Source organism: Bos indicus, chromosome 23 (assembly GCF_029378745.1).
Source record: "Bos indicus isolate NIAB-ARS_2022 breed Sahiwal x Tharparkar chromosome 23, NIAB-ARS_B.indTharparkar_mat_pri_1.0, whole genome shotgun sequence".
NCBI lineage: Eukaryota > Metazoa > Chordata > Mammalia > Artiodactyla > Bovidae > Bos > Bos indicus.
The window spans coordinates 25,967,761-25,993,578 of NC_091782.1; the positions used below are offsets into that span (position 1 = coordinate 25,967,761).

The following is a 25,818-nucleotide window of genomic DNA, read 5'->3' on the forward strand; positions in this document are numbered from 1 at the left end:
ATCATGGACTGAATTCCAGATATGCTCAGATGGTAAAGCATCTGCCTACAATGTGGGAGACCCGGGTTTGATCCCTGGTTGGGGAAGATCCTCTGGAGAAGGAAATGGAAACCCACTCCAGTACTCTTGCCTGGAAAATCCCATGGGAGGAGCCTGGTAGGCTACAGTCCATGGGGTCACAAAGAGTCGGACACAGCTGAGCGACTTTACTTCCTTCCTTCCATGTTATATGGCTTCCCAGGTGACTCTAGTGGTAAAGAACCCACCTGCCAATGCAGGAGACATAAGAGACATGGATTCCATTCCTGGGTCGGGAAATGCAACCCATTCCAGTATTCTTGCCTGGAGAATCTCATGGACAGAGAAGTCTGGTGGGTTACAGTTCATGGAGTCCAGAGTCAGACATGACTGAAGCGACATAGCATGCATGTTAGCTCATTTATTCAGCAGTATTTTTTGAGCCTGTACTATTTGTTAGGTAACATGAGTTTGGCAATTAATAGCATGTCCATAATTGGAGAAGGAAATGGCAACCCACTCCAGTGTTCTTGCCTGGAGAATCCCAGGGATGGGGGAGCCTGGTGGGCTGCCGTCTATGGGGTCACACAGAGTCAGACACGACTGAAGCAACTTAGCAGCAGCAGCAGCAGCAGCATGTCCATAAACCTTGTTCTCTAGAAACTTACAGTCCAGTGGAGGTGCTAAGGAAGTAGATAGGGAATTACAAAATGAGGTAACAAAATAAGAAGTCAGCTCAAGATGCTATGTCTCAAAAAAATAAAAAGATGCTATGTCTCATTAGACCAAAAGTCACCCTCAACCGAACTGAAAGCTTTAAACCTGGCCCAACACCCAGGTCCCTGAGCTCTTTCAAAGAGGCATAAATATGGAGAAGATTCCAAATTATCTGCCCCATACCAGTCTCATCTGGACAGGCCCCTTCTTCCCTCTAGCTTCCCGCTAAGCTGTAAAAAGAGATTCAGTAAACACCAGCTGAATTAAACTGGTCAATTGATGTATTGACTTTTTTTTTCTCTATTAAATCATTAAAACTCTGAAACCAAGCCAGAATCAAGTATGAATAATGCAATTGTTATCCTGCTTGTCCAAGATTGCCCTTTTCACCTTTCATCCTATTTGAAGGAACTGAGAGCCAGGATAAGTCCTCTAGACAGAAATCGGCTAAAATGTTATGGACTGAACACTCTGCCATGGCACGGGACTCTGAGTCTCAGCTGTTCAACAGAGGATACTGCATGGCTTTGCTCATCAGCCTAATTTAGATGATAGATGATTGACTGAAATGAGCTATGAGAGGGTGTGTATTAATACCTTCCCTAGCAACACACCAACGAGGGAGTGGCAAAGTCCAAAGGTTCAACATCAGTTTTCCATCCTGGGTAAGTTCACATGACTTTCCTTTTCTAGCCATAAATTCTGAGAAACTTCCCTCCAAAATCTTCCTTTAAAACCCAGTCTGGATTGAATCAGAGTTGGATAGACTGGAAAACATTTACTTTTCAAAATTTCTGACATCAGTCTTTGAAGTTCAATTGTTCTGACTTTCCCATCCCCCTCCCCGCCTCCCATCCCAGGATAAAATGATTAAGAATTAGGAGCAAAGTGAATGGAAGAAACACAATTTTCAGGACCTTTGAAGAGGAGAACCATCTGGGCCATTTACTCTGAGCCTTCTTAGATACAACTTTCTTTCTTTCTTTTTTAAATATTTATTTATTTGGCTGCACCGGGTCTTAGTTGTGGCATGCAGGAATCTTTAGTTGAGGCAGGTGGGACCTAGTTCCCTGACCAGGGATCGAACCTGAGCCCCCTGCATTGGAAGCACAGAGTCTTAGCAACTGGACCACCAGGGAAGTCCCCTTAGTTACAAATTTCTGCTGAAGAGTGAGAAAAGTCTTCATATTTTAATATCCACAGGTTAATTTGCCATTCAGTTATCATGATCCAATTATATACAATCCAATTACATACATTCAAGTCTCATTTCAGAGCAAATGTTAAAATAAACATGTGTACACATCAAATATTGCTGGGATTTAGCAGTTCATATCATTTTATTAATAATATGACGTTTTCTGGCATGGTCACTTTATCATTTTTTTCAGTTTGCCATTGGTAACTCTTTAGTCAGAAACTATTAATATTTATCTAGAAGAGAGATTGGGCCTTGCTGGGTGGCGCTAGTGGTAAAGAACCCATCTAACAATGCAATAGACATAAGAAACATGAGTTCAATCCCTAGGTCAAAAAGATCCCCTGGAGAAGGGAATGGCAACTCACTCCAGTATTCTTGCATGGAGAATCTCATGGACAGAGGAGCCTGGTGGGCTACAGAGTCTATGGGGTCACAAAGAGTGAAGTCACTTCACTCGTGTCCAACTCTGTGTGACCTTATGGACTATAACCCACTAGGCTCCTCTCTCCATGGGATTCTCTAGGCAAGAATACTGGAGTGGGTTGCCATGCCCTTCTTCAGGGGATCCTCCTAACCCAGGGATGGAACACACATCTCTTATGTCTCCTGTTCTTTACAATAAGTGCCCCATGGGAAGCCCCTCCCTACATCTAGAGTTACATTATTATAATCATTGATCTTATAAAACTGTATCTGTGATCAGTTGTTTCACGTCAGCTAATCATCATTACACATCTAGTAATGCAAGAAACAATCATCTTGTACAGTGTGCTGTGCTAAGTCGCTCAGTCGTGTCCAACTCTTTGTGACCACATGGACTGTAGCCTGCCAGGCTCCCCAATAGGCAGAATACAAGTAATATAGTTAGTAGTATTGATAAGGTCATAGATAAGTATTTAAGTGAAGAGCTTCCAGTAGGCGTGGCCCGGTATCTCCCCAGATCGCTAACCAGTCTGTTTTGCATCCATCACTATCTTTAAGGGAAATGATATGTTGTTATCATACTCAAAGTTCACCAAAGATGTCTGCAGGTACGAGGTGAGTGGTAGATCATGGTGACCCCTGAAGGACTGATAAAGGAATGTTATCTTCTGAGGACTTATGTGGTTGGCATCCAAAGAACAATTGATGTTTATGTTTGAGCAGGTATTTCTGCCACTGGGCAGTCTGGCTAATGCAGAATGCCATTGCACAAAGAATGGTAGAGGGGAGGGAGGAGGCCAAAGGGCAGAGAAAAAGTTTTATGCTTAAAGTTTTTCTTGGCTTAAAATATGAATTTTATGTCAACCCTTTTATGAAAGATCCAAGAGCCTCTTACAATGATTCAAAAATAAGAAGGTCATTCTTTTTTCCAGAGTTACAAAAGTGTCACTTGTAACTGCCCAAACCGAAGTGAGACAGCATTTCAGAGTAGGAAATGAAAGGAGCCAGTATGAGATACAAGTAGCTTTTCAGTATTTATGTATTTTATTTATCTGGCTGTGTGGGATTTTCCTTGTAGTGCATGGACTCCAGTTGTGGTGCTCGGCCTCCAGAGTATGCAGACTCCAGAGTACAGGGCCTTCAGTAGCTGTGGCTGGTGGGCTTAGTTGCTCCATGGCATACGGATTCTTATTTCCCCAACCAAGTATTGAACCCATGGCCCCCGCATTGCAAGGTGGATTCTTAACCACTGGACCACCAGAGAAGTCCCCCAAGTAGTTTTAAAAAGCATGAAAGATATGAAAGTATTTAACAGTAATGAACTGTACATTTTAGAAAATGATTAAGGTGGTCAATTTTATATTATGCATGAGGTGTTACACTGATTCAGTCCTGTCTGACTCTGCAACCCTATGGACTGTAGCCCTCTAGGTTCCTCTGCCTTTGGAATTCTCCAGGCAAGAATACTGGAGTGGGTTTCCAGTCCCTCCTCCAGGGATATTATGCATATTTTACCACAATTAAAATGTTTTAAATTTAATGTTATGTATATTTAGGAAAGCAAGTTTTATTATTTCTTTTTAGTTTGATCTCAATTCTTTAAATTGAAGTACAGTTGATTTACAATATTACATTTGTTTCAGGCATACAGCATAGTGATTAAGTATCTTTGCAGAATTTATTCCATTATAAGTTATTATAAGATAATGGCTATAATTTCCTGTGCTATACAGCATATCTTTATTACTTATCTATTTTTACACATAGTAGTTTGAATCCCTTAATCCCATACACCTATCCAGAACAAGTCTGTTTTCTATGCCTGTGAGTCTGTTTCTGTTTTGCAAATACTTTGTATTTTTTTTAGATTCTACATCTAGGTGGTTTCATAGGGTATATAATGGAAAAGTGCCAGGTTTCAACAGACAGGAGTCGGACCTGCCTGTCTCAACAGAGTCATGAAGTGAATTAAAGGAATCTCTTAAAGTAACACTAGTGCAGGTCATCTTCCCAGGATCTGATGAGTCTCTATTTTTTTTGTCCAGATAATGATAATGACTGATTTTTTAACAGCAAAGCCAGTTTGATTTGTTAATTGCTCCTATTTTCTTTCTTTCTTCTTCTTCTTTTTTTTTTTTTGACTGCACCAGGTCTTAGTTGTGGCATGTGGGATCTAGTTTCCTGACCAAGGATGTATCCCGCCCCCCTGCATTAGGAGCAAGGAGTCTTAACCACCGGACCACCATGCTCCCCTGTGCTCCAATATCTTAGGTGTATTTTCCTTATGGTAAAACATGGACAGCAATGCAGGAAGAGGACAAGTCTGGGGAGGACCAAACGTGGAAATTCCTCTTCTGACCACCTCCACTCCGTCCCTTGTGGACGTAGGTCATGCTTATCGGAACCTGCTAGAGGAGATGGGGGTATAGAAGTGGGTGACGGCCTGTCAGTGTAAGAGGTGTATTTGTATGGAGCGTGTCATAGGGGAGTCCTTCGAGGATGGGTCTCAGGGGTGTGAAAGTGTGTGTCGACAGTCTCCCTCCTCGGCAAGTCATAACATGATTTCATGGGCAGAGTGACCCTGAATGTGCAGATTTGAGTGCTTAAGAGTAGACTGGATTCTGTCTTAAAAGGAGAAGGTTGTGTTGCTTTTCCCCCTCCGGAAAGACTTCTGCAGTGCCCCCCCAACCCCCACCCCCGGAAAGACCAGGACAGCGGCTGACTAGTCTCTTTTTCTCCTGTCTCCTCGGGCCTTCAGCCGCCGAAAGGGGGCCTTGCGGGCCTGACCCCCGGCTGGAAGGAAGAGGCGTAAGTCAACTTCCTCGCCGGCAACACCCGCGGCGGCGGTGGGTGCGCGGGTCTGCGCATCCCGCCCCCGGGCCGGGAAGGGGCGGAGCCGGGCGGAGCCCGCCCCCGGCTGGCCCCTCTTCCTCGCCGCTCCTCCGACCCGCGCTGGCCGCAGTCACCGCCGCCTGCAGGAAGCTGGGAGCGGGATCTTGGGCCGGGAGTGCGGGCTGGGCTGCGTGCACGGGCTCGGCCGCCGCTGCCGGTGAGTCCCTGGGCTGGCGGCGCGGTGCGCGGAGGGAGGCGGGTCAGGACCCGGCTGTTGGGGAGCCCCAGGGCGCAAGCACCGAGATGTCAAGATCGCGACTGTGGGGGCCCCCGGAGGAGCATCGCGAGGTAGAGGAGCCCGGGGGTGGGGAGTCAACATGCCCCCGGTGCTGGGGCGTCCAGGAGCCCTGAAGGCGAGGCAGAGGGTCAGGAACTCGAAGTTGGGGCGTCCCGAAACCCGATCCTGGAGGACTACGGGGTTAGGATCCTGAGATTGGAGAGGTCCCCAGGGGTGCGGAATGAGGGCTGCCCAGTCGGCCTTCTCGGGGCGCCCTCCGTAGGGCGGAGGGGAGCAGAACCCGGGAAGGGAGTGCGGAGAGAGGAAGCCTAGGCGGGCGGGGCAGGAGAGAAGCCCCAGGGAGGGGAGCCCCGGACAGGGGAGGGTGGGGCGACGCGAGTGACTTCTCCGGGGAAGGATGGAGGGGGTTTCGCCGAGAGGGCGGGTGCAGGGAGCGGAGCTGTGCGGAGAATCCGGGGTTCTCTTCTGGAGGATGCGGGATTGGAGAGCTAGAACGCCGCGGCGGGGGTCCGAGGTGACCCGCGGAGCTGTAGGGCGGGCACTCAGGGAACATCTCGGCCTAGGGGACGCAGCCCACTCGGTGGGGTCATGGCCATCTCAAGAGGACATCCTCTCAAGGGAGCAGGAAGGGCCACCCTGGACGAGGTTGGGTAGGGACCCTCCACCTAGCGAGCAGTGTTGGCAAATTAGGCAGGGGGACCGGAGAGGGGCGCACCTGGCAGACCTGCGTGGGCACCGCAGTGCCCTAAGCATCTGTGGCCCTCAGGCACAGACTCACAAAAGGGAGACCTGTGGACTGGACAGGCTTAGGGTTGCATCTCATATTTCTGAGCTGGGTTAGAAGTGATTTTGCCCAGGGATCCGATGAAAAGAGTCTGGGCTTATAGATCAGAATAGCTCTGGAGTGAGTTTTCAAATTGTATAGGTAAGCTCTACCTGTGTGTGTGTGTGTAACTCATAATAAAAGTGTGTGTAATTTTTAGATCCACATGTGCTGCTTGCTTCCTCCTCTTTTGTATTTTGTGAGAGGTTGTTTCTGAGTAAAAACTGGAGGAAAATCAGGAAGGTTTCAGCGTACACACATACAAACTAACCGCCCACAAATGCATTGCATTCCACGGTCTAGTAAACATGAGTATTACACTTTTGGATTGCTTCTGTTGGCGAGGGCTCCCTTTAGTGGAGTGAAAAGGAGTTACCTGCATGGAAGGTGGACTGCCCTTGACTGCCCTCTTAGGATGTCCACAGCCTGGACCCACCCCTGAGTTGCTGCACCCTTGACCAGGTCACCTAGTGGGGCGCTAGCCTGCTCAGGACCTCAGGGAATGGCATTCTAGAGTCTGTCTGAATATAAACAAATGACCAGCGCACTGTCTGGTTTATCTTCTTGTTTTTTCCCCCCTGTTGTTTGTCTTAGGTGTCTGGCTCTCTTTTACTAGTTAAATAATATTGACATCTTATATTAATGTATTCTATATGGTTAATTATGGGTGGTAATTACCTTAATTATTTGATATAACAACTAATTCAGGAAGACCTAGGGCCTTGGGAATCCTGTTAAGTAGATTTCTCCCTGAGGAGGTTCCTGGGCTTTAAGGGGCAGCGAGAGGGGGAGGGAATGGGCTCTACTCCTTTTCTTTTCTGCTGTAGATATAGGTCCATCCTCTAGTATACACTGAGATTCGAGCTTCCTGGGAGGACCAAAGACTTTTGGCATCTAGTATTTGGCTCAGATGGTAAAGAATCTGCCTGCAATGCAGGAGATCTGGGTTTGATCCCTGGGTGAGGAAGATTCCCTAGAGAAAGGGATAGCTACCCACTCCATTATTCTTGCCTGGGAAATCCCATGGACAGAGGAGCCTGACAGGCTACAGTCCATGAGTTCACAAAGAGTTGTACACTATACACAACTTAGCGAATAACATTTTCACTTTTCACTTTTTAATATGTTGGGCCCATTTTTTTTTTCCTTCATGCAGAGGAAAGCTCATCAATAAGTATGCAAGTTAACGGTAAAGTGATCTATTCAATTTCACAGGTGTCATTTCAGGACAAGTTTTTTTCCATCAGAGGGTGGTCAGAACCTTGCACCAAAATCTGCATTATCATTATTGCGGTAGCATATTTATCCACTTGGACATATAGCTAGCTGATTCTTCCAATTCTTTATCCAAATGTTAGAATAAGTACCTAAGTATTTATACATTCAAATAAATTCGTGTTTCACCCTTTCTTTCTCACCCCTCATCGTGGCAAGCTGTGTACTAATTCTAGTGATGCTGTCATTGCCGAGAATAATTTTGGAGCCCTGCTTTGGAGTTGCCTTCAGAGTTGGCAACACGTTGACTGAATTGCCTCTGTGATGGCAAACCTTCCGCAGTTGGGAAACAGCCAAACGCTTGTGTGGAGCCAACTTTGGTGGAGAATTGGGGTTGTTATAGGAAGTGTGTCCATTAAAGTAATGAAAGTCCTCTTGAAGGGCTAGCAGTTCTACAGGGGTCATCCAGTAAAGAGTATGTGTTTAGGATTGTAAAGTAGTTGCTTTGAAATACAGCCTTCATTTGATTGTTTGCGCTCTGGTGCATGTGTAAAAAAAAAAGCAGAACTGGTGCTAGAGGAGGAAATGGCAACCCACTCCAGTATTCTTGCCTGGGAGATCCCATGGACAGAGGAACCTGCTGAGCTACAGTCCATGGGGTCGCAAAGAGTCGGACACAGCAGCAACTGAGCACAGAGTGTTATACTCTGTCGTACCTTATGGTTTGGGGGCTTCCCAGGTGGTGCTAGTGGTAAAGAACCTGCCTGCCAATGCCGGAGATAAAAGAGACTCAGGTTCCATCCCTGGGTCAGAAAGAGCCCCTGGAGGAGGGCACAGCAACCCACTCCAGTATTCTTGCTTGGAGAATCCCATGAACAGAGGAGCATGCGGGCTACAATCCATAGGGTTGCAAAGAGTCAGACACGACTGAGGTGACTTAACATGCACCAACACCTCATAGCTTATAGGGCTGGAGAAAATCAGCCTTTCTTTTCCCCTTCCATGTCCTCTGTACCAGGCAGTTTCCATCCCCTTGTATTTTTTACCGAAAGCAAAATGAACAAAAGACTTGTTTTTTCCAGCAAAAAAGGTAGTCAGAAAGTCACTTACCCTATTGGGCATTACAAATAGGTAATATTGGTAATTAGGTATCATTGCCTGATACCTAAGTTTTTATGTGAAAAGATCTATATAGAGTCAAGGGGAAGAGAATGATATCTGAAAATCCATTTTAGTTTTGGGATTCCATAGCACATAGCATGAAAAATCAACATATCCCATTTCTGCCTTTGTTTCCCTAAATTCTATTTTCCCCCCTCAGGTTGTATAACCTGAAGTTTCAATACAGCCATAGCTTGAATCTTGATTTAACTGTGATCTTGGACAAATTACTCATCTCTTTTGGCCTCCATTTTCTTACCCTAACATGAAGATGTGATGAGCAGGTACCTCATGGGGCTGTGATGAAGATGAAGTACGATTTGTGTGTGTATAACCCTGAGATCAGTGTCCCTACATAATCAGTGCTCCATAGAGTCTAGCTCTTTGCGTTATTAAGAGTGCTTATTGATCGTTTTGTATTATAATTCCTTTTAAGCCATGTAAAAATTTATAATGTCCAAGTAATGATAGTCCCTTTGGCTGGGCTTTGCAAATGAACCTGTCCTCTCAGGAGTGTTTTAAGAGTGACCTTAACAGCAACCATAGCTAGCTACTTTATTTTGAATTCCTATTGGGCTTCCCAGAGGTAAAGGATCCACCTGCCAAGCAGGAGACTCCAGTTTAATCCCTGGGTCGGAAAGATCCCCTGGAGAAGGAAATGGCAACCCACTCCAGTATTCTTGCCTGGAAAATCCCTTGGTCAGAGGAACCTGGTGGGCTATAGTCCATGGGGTTGCAAAGAGTCTGACGCGAATTAGCAACCGAGCATACACGTATTTTAAAATATGAAAAGTCCAGTTTTGAGTGTGTTTTAGGTGTAGCAGTTTGGTAAAAAGCTGAAGGAAAATTGTTTAAAAGCTTCTCCTATAATTTTCTTCCTGATCCAATGAAATATTATTCTAACAACATAGCTCTAGTTCTCTTGGCATATATTGAAACGGATGATTCTGGAGAACGTTTGTTTCAGTTAAATTGGAGTTTTGTTCTGTTCTGTTTTTTTTTTTTTTTTAGTGGTAGAGAGGAAGAACCTGGCACTGCATTCTCAGTTCTTTCATAAATACCAACAGTCAGTTTTTGCAAATTTATGAATTTTATTATATTCAGTTAATTTTACCTTAATTTTAATGAAATAATTTATGGTTACTATGAAATAGCTGTTTCATGAAATGTTCAACATTTAGTGAGAATTCTCTGTGTTTCAGTGAAGTATGTGCAGGAGACGAGGTATAAGGAACAGATTTTCTCCCCCAGAAGTTCACATAATGTGCCCTCTTACTTAGGACAATACATTAGCGAGAATTGTTGGGGTTTTTTTTTCTCCTAATGGCTTACAAGGCTAAGGGTTAATATGAATTTCACTATATGTTCCTTTCCCTCAATTTCTTGGAGAAGGCTAAATATATGGATCTCTCAATAGTGTTTATATTTTTTGTTATGGATAGATTCTTTCAGGATTAGATCCTACTATGTACTCAGATGCCATAAAAGGAAATAAGGGCTCTAAAATTACTTAGTGAATTGTAAAGTGATAGACAGTCTGCCTTCTCTATGGGGGCTGGTGTGGGGGATGGAGTCTGCATCATCAGGTTCAACCAACCGAGGATGGAAATGTCAATGAAAAAATTAATCCATAGTCAAGCTAAGAAAGAAATGGAACATTTTATTCAAACCAACCTGAGGATTATAACCTGGGAGACAGTCTCTCAGAGAGGTCTGAGAACTGTTCCAAAGAGGTGAAGGTTGTGGCCAGTCTAGATGTGACTTTGGAGAAGGGGGTACATCCAATCAAAGCACACATCTTGGTAGAGTTATTGCTATCTGCAAGAAATAGGTGTCTTAGTTGATGGTTTTAGTGCCCTGTAAGTATGGGAAGATTCTAGAAGCTGGATTCATAAAATTTTCTCCTGAAAATATCTTAACCACCTGAGGGTCAATTTCTGTTGTTCTGTAGCACAAAATGCCTAATCCTGATCTTTGCCCTGAATTCCTTTTGAGGTGTACTGCATAGATCAGTGACCAAAGTGGCTGATGACTTAATCCTTGTAGAATTGATGGTGGACAACATTATTTTTACAATCCCCTCCTTTTCAGTCTTAGTTTCGACCATGATTTGGGAGGCATTTTGTGACCACTTTGTCTCATGATGCCAGGAACGCTCCTTCCCAGGTTGGGCAAGGATTTCTTTGATAGGCTTCTCAATGTGCTCTTGGTGGACAAGACTCTGTTAACAGTAGCCAGAGCCTCTGGCCAGCCTGTAATATTGTCCAGGAAATGGTTTCCTCTTGTTGCTTCTTCCCACATCTAGAGTTACACTATTATAATCATCGATCTTATAGAATTGTATATTTCGTCAATCATTTCAAGTCACCTAGTCAACAAAGGTCCGTCAAGTCAAGACTATGGTTTTTCCAGTGGTCATGTATGGATGTAAGAGTTGGACTGTAAAGAAAGCTGAGCGCAGAATTGATGCTTTTGAACTGTGGTGTTGGAGAAGATGCTTGAGGCTTCCTTGGACTGCAAGGAGATCCAACCAGTCCATCCTAAAGGAGATCAGTCCTGGGTGTTCATTGGAAGGACTGATGTTGAAGCTGAAACTTCAATACTTTGGCCACCTGATGCAAAGAGCTGACTCATTTGAAAAGACCCTGATGCTGGGAAAGATTGAGGGCAGGAGGAGAAGGGACGACAGAGGATGAGATGGTTGGATGGCATCACCGACTCCATGGACATGGGTTTGGGTGGACTCCGGGAGTTGGTGATGGATAGGGAGGCCTGGCGTGCTGTGGTTCATGGGGTTGCAAAGAGTCAGACATGACTGAGCGACTGAACTGAACTGAATCATCATTAATTTTACCAGACCTTTGGCCACATATTTGGTCATGCAAGAAACAATCATCTTATTCAATAGGAAGAATACAAGTAATGCAGCTAGTGGCATTAATAAGGTCATAAGTAAGTATCTAAGTGAAGAGCTTCCATTAGATGTGACCCAATATCTCCCCAGGTTCTCTGACCAGTCTATTCTATACCAGTTGCTATATTTAAGGCAAATGATATATTGGTATTGTACATAAAGCTCACCAAAGATGTCTACAGGTAGAAGATGAAGGTGGGTTATCATGACTTCTTAAAGATTGACAAAGTAATGTTTTCTAAAGAGTTGTGTGACTGCCAGAAGAAGCACAAGTGATCTTTCTGATTGAGCAGGGATTTCTGCCATTGGGGAATCTGGTTAATGCATAATGCAGATATACAATGACCAGTGGATGGGAGGGAGGAGGCCAAAGGTCAGAGAAAATGTTTTTGTTTAAATTTTTCTTGTCTAGCCTTAAAATGTCAGTTGAAATAAATGTCAGAAAATAGTCAGGGAAAAAAAAAATCCCAGGGGAATTTGGGGGGAGCATGAATACATGTATCAGTTCAGTTCAGTCGCTCAGTCGTGTCCGACTCTTTGTGACCCCATGAATCGCAGCATTCCAGGCCTCCCTGTCCATCACCATCTCCCAGAGTTCACTCAAACTCATGTCCATTGAGTCGGTGATGCCATCCAGCCATCTCATCCTCTGTCGTCCCCTTTTCCTCCTGCCCCCAATCCCTCCCAGCATCGTAGTCTTTTCCAATGTATGGCTAAATCCCTTCTTAGTTCACCTAAAACTATCACAGCATTGTTAATAGGCTATATCCCAATACAAAACAAAAAGTTAAAAGAAAAATCCCAGAAAGTTCCAGAAAACAAAACTTGAACTTGTCATGCCCAGGCAACTACTTACACAGCATTTATTTTACACAAAACAGTTACCTTGTATTTACAGCTATTCACATAACATTTACATTGTATTAGGTAATATAAGTAATCTAGAGATGTTTTAAAGTATGTGGGTGGATGTGGGTAGGTTACATGCAAATACTGTGCCATTGTATATAAAGGACTTGAGCATGCACAGATTTTGGTATGCCAGGAGGATCCTGGAAGCAATCCCCATAGACACTGAGGGGCCACTGTATAACTGTAGGATGGGGCTATTTTTGTTGTTTATCCCTTCTATAATGGCATTTGGCCTTTGCTCTGTCTGTGTTCTGAATGGTAGTTCACACCCAGGAAAACAGTACCGCAGGGTGGTTGAGATTAGAGCAGGTATTCTTAATAAGGAGCATGGGCAACGATTTTACATCCCTTTCACCCCCAGGCTGCCAGGATATTTGACAATGTCTAGAGATATTTTTCAGAGAAGGCAATGGCAACCCACTCCAGTACTCTTGCCTGGAAAATCCCATGGGCAGAGGAGCCTGGTAGGCTGCAGTCCATGGGGTCGTGAAGAGTCGGACACGACTGAGCGACTTCCTTTCACTTTTCACTTTCATGCACTGGAGAAGGAAATGGCAACCCACTCCAGTATTCTTGCCTGGAGAATCCCAGGGACGGGGGAGCCTGGTGGGCTGCTGTCTGTGGGGTGGCACAGAGTTGGACACGACTGAAGCGACGCAGCAGCAGCAGCAGCAGCAGCAGCAGAGATATTTTTGATTTTCATAGCTGGAAAGGAGAGAGATGTTACTGGCATCTAATGGGTAGAGGCCAGAAATGCTGCTAGATGTTGTATAATGCATGCAACAGCCCTTCACAGCAAAGAATTTTCCAGGTAGCTCAGCTTGTAAAGAATCCCCCTGCAATGCAGGAGACCCCAGTTCAATTCCTGGGGTTGGGAAGATCCACTGGAGAAGGGATAGGCTACTCCCTCCAGTATTCTTGGGCTTCCCTGGTGGCTTAACTGGTAAAGAATCCGCCTGCAATGTGGGAGACCTGGATTCGATCCCTGGGTTGGGAAGATCCCCTGGAGAAGGGAACCCACTCCAGCATTCTGGTGTGGACAGTTCCATGGGCTATATAGTTCACGGGTTCACAAAGAGTTGGACATGACTGAGCGACTTTCATTTTCATTTCAAATGGCAGTAGTGCTGAGAGATCCTGAACTAGATTAAGGGATCTGGAGTGGGGACCAACCGGTGTTAGCATCCTAGAATGACCCTGGCTGAGCTCCTTAAAAATGCAGGTCTGAAATGCTGTTGTGCAATTAGATGGGATAGTGTATATAAAATACTTAGCTCACAGAGTTGCCCAGTAAATGGTAACTCTTAGTATAATGTCTGGTTAGTCAGTCCAGGGACTATGCATCAAAGACATAGCTTTGGCTTTGCACCCATGGTGCACAGATCCAGGTCAGGTTTCCTGATCCCATCCATGTGTCCTAGAGTAGGTAGGGCAGGGACACAGAACTACCTGTGTCTGTGGTTCCTTCTGCATTCTGGTTCTGCTGGCAGTGGGCTGCAGTTGCCTCCAACCAGGTGAGCAGGGCAGTGCTTTGGACCTGTTTTCTGGGGGCAAAGATGAGCTGAGGCTGGAGGAGCTCTGTTTCCTCCTCCACACGTGGAAGGAGGAGAAGGCTAGGTGGTGAAGTCCTCCCCCCACCCCACACCTCCCACCTTGTCTTCTGGGCTCTACTGGGACCCCTATCTCTGCACAGGCACAACTTCCTCTACTGTGAGCAGCCCTGGTGTCTGGCAGTTTCTCTTTACTTTTTCTTAGCCTCTTCTACTCAAGCAAAAGTTCTTGGCGGGTCCCTTCACTTTTAATGAAATACTCCAAGTCCGCTGCCGGTTTTGCTCTTCGTGGGCCTTCTTGGCCATCTGGGGAGGACAGAGGAGGCCGCCCATGAAGCTCAGGCCCCACTTTGACCTTCCTGCTTTGCTGTTTTTCCTTTGCACTTTGAGCCAGAGGAGTGAGTGGTCCATTCAAGCAACCAGAGGCGCCTCAGCGGGATGGGGGTGGGATGACATTCCGAGAGTGTTTAGCAGACCCAGAAGTAAACAAATGGAGTGGTTTTTCAGCTGTGAGCTAGAAACCATCAGTTCTGTGGTTCTCAGTCCTGGCTGTACAATAGAAGTACCTGGGGCTTTCTAAGAATTCAGATGCCCAGGCCCCACCCAAGACAGTTGATTCAGACTCTCAGTGGGGAGGGCTAGGGCATCACATTTTTTAAGATGCTCCTGAGATTCAGAACCATGCCTTGTGAAATTAATGACCTGCATTTAAGAAAAAGGAAGAAAGAGAGAGGAAAACGAAAGAAAAGAGAGCCAAACTAAAAATGAGAGTAACATAAGTAGTGTTTTGTTAAATGTTTATTTTATGATGAATGTATCACTTGCTTGTGATGTAAAATATGTTCTTTCCAAAGGGCTGTAGTCAAAAAAGTTTGAAAACTTTATTTTAGAGCCTTAGAGGTATTTAATTAATGTTGGCAAATTGCCTCTTGAAATATTTCTGTATGTGTTTCTGCTAGACAGTTTTCTAACTGCTTTTATATACCTTGTCAAATACAACTTCTGCAGTCACTCTGTGAGCCATGGAACGCAGATATCATTATATTGATTCTTTCATACAGATGAAGGAAACCTGGGGCTGGAGAGAAGAGAAATTTGTCAAAGTCACAGTGAGAAAAGGGGCAACATGGACTCAAACCCAGGACTTCTGATTACTGCTACAGGGCTCTGTCCACCACATCTTTCTGTCTCTTCTGATGTAGTTGGAGCATGGCCTTGATGCAACTTCAAATAATGCATCAAAATAACTATTGACTGAACACCTACTGATACCAGGAAACATAGAGTTGACCCTTGAGCAACCTGTGGGTTAGGCCATCCTTGGGTCTGGCCTGGTAGTTCTAGCTGAGAAGGAACCTGAAGACTGACCCTGTGGAGTGAGATTGGATAGACTTCCCAGTAGTCTGGGAAGCAAAGGCTATTTTGTTCATTTGTTTATTTATCCACTCACTCATTTATCAGTATTAAAGCCTTACCAGGGCTGGGGTCCATGCTGAACACGGGTAAAGATGGAATGCTGAACTCAGATGCAGTCCCCGCCCTTGTGGAGGTTACAGTTTGGAGGTGAGTACTTAAGGGAGGATGCTGTGCTTCAGAAGCAGGTGGGGAAAGGATTCCTCAAGGCTTTCTCATACCTGAGCACAGAGCTGAAACAAAGCTCAGGCCACGTGTAAACAGAAGTACAGACAGTTGGTTGTACTCAGGAGCTTAGCATGGAAGAACAAGACCTCACGTTAGCCCACATGACATTCAGAACCCCAATTCCCCAAAGGTGGGGAACCACATTCTGCTGGAAGTCACCTGGGTTGGATGATCAGGTTGAGTTAAGCCTGGGGCTCAGGGTGTGTCCTCGGAGTGTCTGGGAGGGTACAAGCTCCAAGCCATCTAGATAACTAATAAACTGTCCCTTTTCTCTTATGTGAGAAGGACTCCATACCTCAGCAGACCAGTGTTTGTTGAATGAGTGAATTAATGATGATTATGAAGAATGGTCATCTATAATAAAGGTAATGGAAGATGTCAAGGTTTCAAGACAAGCACACCCAGAGAAGAGTCAAGTTCTCCCCACTTTCCAGGCTGAGCTGGTTCCTGGGACTGTAAGAACCTAAAGGCAATCAGAGCTAGGGTTATTGATTTAAGAGTTTAAGGGTTGGTCTTGAGATATTAGCGTTAAGGGCAGTGACATTTATTTCCACTTATGGTGATGTAGTCCAGAATTAAGAAAAGCAAGCAAGAAAAAACTCAATTCTTTTTTAAAAGTATTTTTATTTATTTATTTGGCATTTGTGGGTCTTAGTTTCAGCATGCAGGGTCTTTAATCAGCATGTGGGATCTACTTCCCTGACCAGGGATTCAACCCAGGCCCCCTGGATCAGGAGTACAGAGTCTTAGCCACTGGACCACGAAGGAAGGCTCCTGACCCACCCCCATCCTAATTTTTAAGGAACAGATAATTGTTGCTTTTCACCAGTAACCTGAAGCTATGTATTTGCCCTATTCTTAGCACCTGCTCTCTGGAGGCTAAGAGAATTTCCCAAGAGGTTCAAGATCAATCCGTAGCACAGAAACTGGGAGAGGGCTACTGTTCCCCAAACCACTTGAAGATGGAATAGAAATACTCTGCTAAATGTTGCCTGTAGGTCATACTTTTTGTGAGAAATAAAACTTTGTTGGTAAAATCTCATTTTCCTTTTAGACTCAAACTGCTTGTATAAATTATGGAAGAAAAAAAGAGGAGGATGTAAAAATCAATGTTGAGTGTAATGGCTCTTGAATTAGAAAATTTAAATTCTCCATGGTGTATTTCACCCTGTCCAAAGGATTCATTCCAGGAGTTCAATCTTAGCTTGCTGTTCCTGCACTTAAGCAAGATGAGGGCATCAATATTGTTCTCTTGAGTTGCCAGGAACCCTGAGCACTTTATAAAGTGGCATTAGTTAGTTTCACGCATGGACTCATGCTGGGATTGGAATTGGCTGCAGTTGTAGAATGTCACCCAGACAGACAGGTTCAGGTATAAAGTGCCAAGAATTTCATTGAAACTGGGCAGCATTTCAGCAGGTAGAAACGGATTCGTCAGATCTCATTGTGCTGAAGAGGTTCAGATTAATTCATGAAGTGCATGCACAATTTTGTCCCATGAAAGAAAAAGAAAATATTAGACTGTTTACAGTTATGTGACTGTGATGTGTCTCATGGCCTGGAGGACCATTGTGTCTAGATACATTAACCTAATTCCACAGGATGTAATAATAATAATACGCTCATGTGTGTGAAGGCATACTGAAACACAAAATACCTACTATTTTGATGAATACCTACTCTATTGAAGATTCCTATGTGCCAGGCATTGTGCAGTGCAGTGTTTCTTTACGTTGTCTCTACTGCTTGAAACAAATTTAGGAGAGAGAGATCCCAGTTTACCAATGAGAAAAAGAAAGGAAGTGGCTCGCCCAAGGTCACTATAGTTAGAAAGTGTCAGAGCTGGTTATAGATTCGTTATTTGTGAAAGGGCCTGTGGCAGATGAGTTTGTGTTTAATTTAGGGCTCCTTTACAAAGCTTCTATAGCCTGGAATGGGTCCAGGGTGGGATTTCCTGTCTGCTCAGTTCATCACCCTATATAACAGATTCCAGAAGGTGGGAGTTGCTAAATTTATATATGTGGTTCCTTGAACCTACTGGAAGCATTGGCTCTGGGGGCAGGGGGCAGGGTCTCGGGGTGGTGCATCCAGCTTTTTTTCATGATTTCCTATGCCTACAAAGCCACATATGTGTGTGTCAAATAGCTGCACAGACCATCAAAACTTGGCAATCCTTTGCTTTTAGCTCAGGTGATAGTAGCTTCATTTGGAGCCACCTGCCAGCTCTTCTAAACTCTAACCTGAGATTAGGTGTAACTGACTAAATGATACAGGGTCATGAATCATTGAATGGATGTGGTTGACTTACTTTCAAAGCATGGAAGACTAATAATGATCACTTTGACACAAGTATGATGGGACTTCCCTGGTGGTTGGGCTTCCCTCATAGCTCAGTTGGTAAATCATCTGTCTGCAATGCAGGAGTTCAGTTCAGTCCAGTTCATTTCAGTCACTCAGTTGTGTCCAACTCTTTGCAACCCCATGAATCACAGCATGCTAGGCCTCCCTGTTCATCACCAACTCCCAGAGTTCACGCAAACTCATGTCCATCGAGTCGGTGATGCCATCCAACCATCTCATCCTCTGTCGTCCCCTTCTCCTCCTGCCCCCAATCCCTCCCAGCATCAGGGTCTTTTCCAATGAGTCAACTCTTTGCATCAGGTGGCCAAAGTATTGGAGTTTCAGCTTCAGCATCAGTCCTTCCAATGAACACCCAGGACTGATCTCCTTTAGGATGGACTGGTTGGATCTCCTTGCAGTCCAAGGGACTCTCAAGAGTCTTCTCCAACACCACAGTTGAAAAGCATCAATTCTTCAGTGCTCAGCTTTCTTCACAGTCCAACTCTCACATCCATACATGACCACGGGAAAAACCATAGCCTTGACTAGACCCGGGTTCAATTCCTGGGTCAGGAAGATCCCCCGGAGAAGGAAATAGCAACCGACTTTAGTATTCTTGCCTGGAGAATCCCATGGACAGAGGAGCCTGGCAGGCACAGTCCATGGGATCGCAAGAGTCGGACACGACTTAATGACTAAAACACACACAACACATCCTCAGTGGTTAAGACTTGGCACTGCTACTGCAGGCGGTACGGAACTAAGATCCCACATGCTTCACAGTGCAGCCAAAAAAAAAACACAAACAGGTTTGATAATGAAAATGCTGGGCAATAATGGGTAGCATAGAGTGACAGTGAAGATCTCAGCTGCAACCCCCTGACCCGCCACCTTGCTTGTCCCAGAGCCCACCCATGTCTCTAGCGAGGCAGGCATCCCTGTCTTTTGGACCTGGGAATGACAGCCTCGAGGCTTCCTCTGATCTAGGGCAGATCGCATTAGTTGAGCACATGTTTGCTAGCAGTTTTTATCTGTACTATCATCCCTCTCTCTTAAACTTACTATTATGGAACATTTCCGGCAGAGGCGGATAGAATGGTAGAATATACCTCCATGTGCAACCATCCCGCAGCTTCAACAGTTACCAACTCATGGCCAACTTCTCTGCATACACCTTACCTCCAGACAATTTTGAAGCAAACCCCAGCCATCATATCATGATCTGTGAGCATTTCAGAATGGATTTCTAAAAGATGAGGGCTCTTTTATCGTAATTCTTTAAATGTCAACAACCCTGTTAGTCAGGTACCTCCATATCCTTATTTTATAGGTGAAGACAGTGAGGCACAAGGAGGTTAAATTATATTCCCAAGGTCATGCATGGAGAAGGCAATGGCACCCCACTCTAGTACTCTTGCCTGGAAAATCCCATGGACGGAGGAGCCTGGCAGGCTGCAGTCCATGGGGTCGCTAAGAGTAGGACACGACTGAGCGACTTCACTTTCACTTTTCACTTTCATGCATTGGAGAAGGAAATGGCAACCCACTCCAGTGTTCTTGCCTGGAGAATCCCAGGGATGGGGGAGCCTGGTGGGCTGCAGTCTATGGGGTCGCACAGAGTCAGACACAACTGAAGCGACTTAGCAGCAGCAGCAGCAGGTGAACACAGCAGAAGGCAATGGCACCCCACTCCAGTACTCTTGCCTGGGGAATCCCATGGATGGAGCAGCCTGGTGGGCTACAGTCCATGGGGTCGCTAAGGGTCGGACATGACTGAAGTGACTTAGCAGCAAGGTCATCCAAGGCAGAGTCAGGATTCAAATCCAAGTTGCCTAACTCCAGGGCCTGTCCTATTAAACACCATATCCTGTTAGGGTAGCCATTAGACCCCTCTGCTGTAGCTAATCCTCCACTACAGGATTGGATTCTGGAAGTGGAAAAATAGACCCCTAGGGACAACACTATTGATTTCTATGAATTCAATCACCCAGTCATTGTTACAGGTAGGGTCTATTTAGGTACACAGGGACAGAACGGCTGTGAAAGTCTTATAATTGTCATCTCCAGGTATGAAAGGATCGACCTGAAATATTCATGGATTCTCTTTGGGCAGCAAGACTGATAAAGCAGTCAAAAACCTTGATTGTGCTAGTGTTTGAAAGGGTGGAAAAGCCCATAATGAAAAGGACTTCACAGAAAATATGATTGTCATGGTGCTCTGGCTGCCAAGGGGAAGTAAAAGGTTTCTTTTAAAATGAATTTTCCTTTGGTTTTTCTCTCTTGGCAGAAGGAATCAGCCTTCCCACTGAGTCTTTTCAGTTTGTTTCTAGCATAGCTAATTGTGTTTATTTGTCTCCAGAATCACATGCCTGCCTCCTCTCCCTTGCCTTTTCTTAAGGTCTCTTGCCTGCTGTGTACTACGGCTGCTGCCAAAAACGTTCCTCTCACCTGGGAGCAGTTGGCTGACAACACAGAGTAGATGTTGGGAGGCCAGCTGCTCTCCAGAGGCCTGACCTGGCCTCTGGCGCCCAAACCCACCGCAGGGGAGAGGCAGAGAGATTATATAAGCTTGCGGGGAAAGGAACCATGTCATTTGCCTTGTGTGTGCCCATTTGGTCCATCAGTGTTAAGAACAGAGCAGAAAACATGTGAATACTATTGACTGACTGATCTAAGAGCTTTGCTAGCTCAAGTTCAAGAAACTGATTCTCCATTATTCCCCCTATCAAAATGAGCATCACATTGATTTTTCTGTTTAATACTTTTCTTTGGCTTTGGGAATCACTTTTTTTTTTTACATCTTTTTAAAAATTTTTATTAATTTTTGGTTGCACTGGGTCTTCATTGCTTTGCAGGCTTTTCTCTAGCTGTGGCGAGCGGGGGCTACTCATTGCAGTGCTCGGGCTTCTCATCGTGGTGGCTTCTCTTGTTGCAGAGCACAGGCTCTAGGCGCACTGGCCTCAGCAGTTGCACCACACGGGCTCAGCAGTTGTGATATGAGTAGGCCTTAGTTGCTCCATGGCATGTGGAATCTTCCCAGACCAGGGATCGAACCCGTGTCCCTACATTGACAGGCGGATTCTTATCCACTGTACCACCAGGGAAGTCCAGGAATCGCTCCCTTTTAAGTGATTCTCAAATCTGTTTCTTTTCTTTCCCTGATCCCTGTGCAGTCTAATAGCAGAAGCCAGGAACCACAGAAGAACCCCCCAGTCCTTCTCAGTCCTCTCACCCATGAGGCTCTCGGTGGTGGTCCTTGTCAGGGTGTAGGTGAAGATGTGTCTAGAAATTCTGCCTTTGACTGTCTCTAGGAACACCAGTGAGGACCTCTGCCAGTGTCTTTTTCAGGGAACATCTATTTTCCTTAAAACTGTTGTTGCAAAAACATAAATATTGTTTTTTTTCTTTTTTTTATGACTGCTGTGACTTCTACTTTTTGAAAAACTAAATTAAGGAAAACAGTAGACTAGGAATTGCTAGCTCTTTGTCATACAATCAGCTCAGGGATGGCAAATACATGGCTTTGTGCCCTGGCCCCCTCCTGAGCCCGGGGTTGGTGGCAGACTTGTACCTGGGTCACAGCAGCTTCCCTGGAGCTCACTGGTGAGGTCGGGGGGAGGGGTGCCTCTCAGTGCAGGACCCCAGGAAGCCAGTTACCAAGGGTTGACACCTATTTGCCCTTTCCTAAGTAAGTGATCTTTAAAGCCCTTCCCAGACTAAAATGGGTCACATTAGGTCTTTAACAGATAGGACCAGCTCTCCTCTTTCCCCAAAAATCAGATCAAAGGGAGGGAATGTGTTACCACTCAAGAACACTAAACCCTTTCTGGAAAGCAGATGACAGGGAAATGTTTTAACCCTGATGGTTCACAGAGGAATTGGAGGTGCTGACTCTCCCTTTCCGACCCGTAGTGGGCTTGTGCATTGGGTTTGTAGTTTGGTTGGTGAGTCAGTGAGACTAATTAAAGTCATCCTTTTTATGGAGAACTAGAATGTTTAATGCCCACCGGGGAATATAAAGGAAATGGGATCCCACAGCCTGTCATTTAGGAGTTGCTAATCCAATAGAGCAGTTGTATTAATATTAAGCTGAATTGAGATTTCTTGTAGTTTAATGAGATGCAAGAAGGAGAAACTTAGTGCCTATTTATAATTAACTCACTCTCAGCTGACTAACATCCTTTTGAAGACATTTGGAGGGTGTTAAGATAATGCCTATGAAGCAATGGGACTTCTTTGACAGAAGAGGTGATAAGTATTTATGATCATATTATAGATAATGGACTGGCCTACCGCTGCAGACCTGGCTACCTCCAGGAAGATTAACAGAAGAGGCCAAGCTGCTCTCTCGGTGGTTAGGATCAGGCTGGTGTGCACAAGTGTGATTTTCTCTTGTTTTAATCCACAGCACATTCTTTTACAAGAAAAAGTCAAGAAAAGTCTTTTTTTGCAAGAAAGAGCTCATTCTGAAGGACCAGCAAAGACCAGCAGAGGTACTTCTCCATTTCAGAAGTCTCGGCTGGCTACTGAGAGCAAAAGAAGGGAAAGGGGGTGAAACTTATAGAGCAAAGAAAGCACTACACTGGCCGAGTATTTTAAAGGTATTTCTTTAAAAAAATCAGGCTGGATTTAGAATCCTTCTCCTCTTAACTGTGTACTTTTATCTGGCAATGCTTATCTAAAAATCACACTTAAGCTGAAATCTCTTCTAGCTTACTATTTTGGGCTTCCTAGGTGGCGCAATGGCAAAGAACCTGCCTGCCAATGCAGGAGGCACAAGAGACACAGGTTCAGTCTCTGGGTTAGGAAGATCCACTGGAGAAGGAAATGGCAACCCACTACAGTATTCTTGCCTGGAAAATTCCACAAACAGAGGAGCCTGGCATGCTATAGCCCATGGAGTCACAAGAGTCGGACACAAGTGAGCATACACACACTATTATTTTTTGCTTTCTCCATCTTTTGTTGGTTGGTGGTTTAGTCACTAAGTCGTGTCCGACTCTTTGAGATACCATGAACTGTAGCCCACCAGTCTCCTCTGTCCTGGGGATTTCTCAGGCAAGAATACTGGAGTGGGTTGCCAGCTCCTTCTCCAGAAGATCTTCCCAACCCAGGAATCAAACCCATGTGTCTTCTGCATTGCGGGTGTTCTCCTGCATTACAGGTGGATTCTTTACTAGTCACCAGGGAAGCCTTTTCCATCTTTTAGGATGTCATATAAAAGTAAGCCAGAAAACAAACATTATTTGGGGTTGTTATTCAGGAATGTCCAAACTAGCTGAATTCTCTGGAGTGGGAGAAGTGGCCTGTAAGGCTGAAATGGCAAGCTGGGGAATAATTGCAACTTCTCAGTAGATAACTAGGATCCTTTGTGTAAGGGAGCATGGGGCAGTGGAACTGCAAGTACTGTGCTGACCTTGAGTTTTCTCACAACAATAAGTGCTTGTCTCTGGCCAAGACCATATGATCTGTGGAACTTGCTCGAATAGCTTCTGGCTGGTATTGTGGCTTTTGTTTTCTATTGGCACCCTGGGACTTGAGAACGCACTCCTTGGAGTTTAAAATCATCTCATTTGAATGCTGACCGGATGGTGGGCTTATATAATTGGTTATTAGATACTGAGTAAACTTAAAACTTGAAAGTGACACTTTCTAGACCCATATTTATCTTGTCTTAAGCTTGTAATGACATTCTTTTTTTTTTTTTTCAACTTTAATTCAGAAATATCAAGTCATTGGCCTTTAGCATTCTCAGTTTACAGATGGCGCTACTAGTGCCAGAAGGATTGTGGTTTATTTTTAAGTATGTGATTCATTTAATTTGAGGAGAGGATTTGGGCCTTCTGCTTTCCAGCTTACTTTGCCTCCGACATCAATACAGCCTCCAAGAGGGAAGAGTTGTCTGTTTCTTAATGGTGTTTAGAGTGGAAGTGCCTTGTTGGTATTAATGACAGTGTACCTGCTTCCATGTAGCTTTGATTAATCAAGTCTTCAGTTAAACTAATACTTACTGACATATTCCACTTTGAAGGAAAAACATCAAAACACAAGTAAATTAGGTCCTGTTAGAACTTTTATTTAAGAACAACCTCCCAATAAAGCCCTAGGTTCACTGCAGACATGGTCCAATCTTCTTGAGCATCGGTACTTCCGTTACCCAAGCCGCATCAGGACCACTGGCATCCAGAAGATGAAGGACCTGGACAGTTCTGATTATCAAAATTATTGCTTCCACATTTAGGGACTAATGCATTTTAGAAGGAGAAGGCAATGGCAACCCACTCCAGTGTTCTTGCCTGGAGAACGGGGGAGCCTGGTAGGTTGCCGTCTATGGGGTCGCACAGAGTCGGACACTACTAAAGCGACTTAGCAGCAGCAGCGGCAGCATTTTAGAAGGCTCAGATGGTAAAGCGTCTGCCTACGATTCGGGATACCCGGGTTCGAACCCTAGGTCAGGAAGATCCCCTGGAGAAGGAAATGGCAATCCACTCCAGCACTCTTGCCTGGAAAATCCTATGGACGGTCCGGTGGCAGGGTCTGGGGAAGGGGTGGCAGGCGCCATGTCGGGCCGCGAAGGTGGCAAGAAGAAGCCCCTGAAGCAGCCCAAGAAGCAAGCCAAGGAGATGGACGAGGAAGATAAGGCATTCAAGCAGAAGCAGGAGGAGCAGAAGAAACTTGAGGAGCTAAAAGCAAAGGCCACGGGGAAAGGCCCCCTGGCCACCGGTGGAATTAAGAAATCTGGCAAAAAGTAAGCTGTTCCTTGTGCCTGAAGCAATGATGACCCTTAGTTCCATTCCTGATTAAACACCTGGATTCCCTGCTGTAATATCTGTTGCCACCTATAGCTAGAATGAAGTGTTGTCTTGGAACCTATTGTACATTTAAGAATAAACTTTTGTAAGAAAAAAAAAAAAAGAAAGAAAATCCCATGGACGGAGGATCCTGGTAGGCTGTGGTCCATGGGTCGCAAAGAGTCGGACACGACTTCACTTTTTCACTTTGAATAAATGAAGTTGAGACAGAAATCATTTCCTGAATAGTGCAGACATTCCGGACATGGCCTCTCAAGTGAGCCTACGTGGTTCTGGGTTCTGGCTCCACTACTTCCTGACTGGGTGGACTCTTAACCTCTTTTGTCATCTGTACAACAGGTAGAAAGAACAGATCCCATTCCATAGAGTGGTAAGTAGTGATTGTGAGTTAATAATATGCAAAGAACTTAGAATGGTGCCCAGCATAGAATAAATGCTCCGTATATGAGTCATTGTTGTTCAGTCACGAAGTCTTGTCCAACTCGTTGAGACTTTATGGACTGCAGCACACCGGACTTCCCTGTCCTTCACTATCTCGCAGAGTTTGCTCACACTTATATCCATTGAATCAGTGATGCTATCCAACCATCTCATCCTCTGTCACCCCATTCTCCTCCTACCCTCAATAATAATTATTGGCAACTAGATAAAGAGGAGTGAGATGAGGAAAAAAATATATCTCTGGTTTCTGACTTGAGCACCTGGTGAAGCTATTTACTGAACAGGAACAAGGAACATGGGACAGAAATAGGTTTAGGGAAGAGACCAAACCTGTTGTTGGTTGTGTTCATTTGGTTGGTTGTGTTCATTTTGAGGTATATTTGTTATAGCTGAGCAGAGATACCATATGGACATTGAATATGCCTCATTCCAGTTAATGACTAAGTTTTCTGTGTACTAGGGTTCCCTCCTTATTTCTTACGGATTTCTTGTGAGCTGTCAAAAACAAAATAAATTCCAG

General features: G+C 44.9%; 2 protein-coding genes and 1 non-coding gene across 7 annotated transcripts in view; 2 read left to right on the forward strand and 1 right to left on the reverse strand.

Annotated features, from left to right (window-relative positions):
- The window catches only part of PAQR8 (progestin and adipoQ receptor family member 8), a 115,412-nt gene that overhangs the window by 65,741 nt on the left and 23,853 nt on the right, over positions 1-25,818 (forward strand). Inside the window, exons 1-2 of one of the 5 annotated variants that reach the window (XM_019986201.2) lie at positions 5,260-5,408; positions 22,454-22,646. The exons of 1 other annotated variant lie outside the window; for it this stretch is intronic. The gene's annotated coding sequence lies outside the window, so the exon portion shown is untranslated. Of the gene's footprint in view, positions 1-5,259; positions 5,409-5,449; positions 5,540-22,453; positions 22,647-25,818 lie in introns of those variants that run through there. 3 more of the 5 variants (XM_070778119.1, XM_019986200.2, XM_070778120.1) reach the window with 3 other exon arrangements.
- TRNAG-UCC (transfer RNA glycine (anticodon UCC)) lies at positions 1,802-1,874 on the reverse strand. Its single transcript has one exon. It is a non-coding gene; the product is annotated as a tRNA-Gly (tRNA).
- Positions 24,548-24,969, forward strand: LOC109577311 (translation machinery-associated protein 7). The gene has a single exon (XM_019986202.2). It carries the CDS (start codon positions 24,561-24,563, stop codon positions 24,795-24,797), a length of 237 nt encoding a protein of 78 aa, XP_019841761.2. The 5' UTR covers positions 24,548-24,560; the 3' UTR covers positions 24,798-24,969.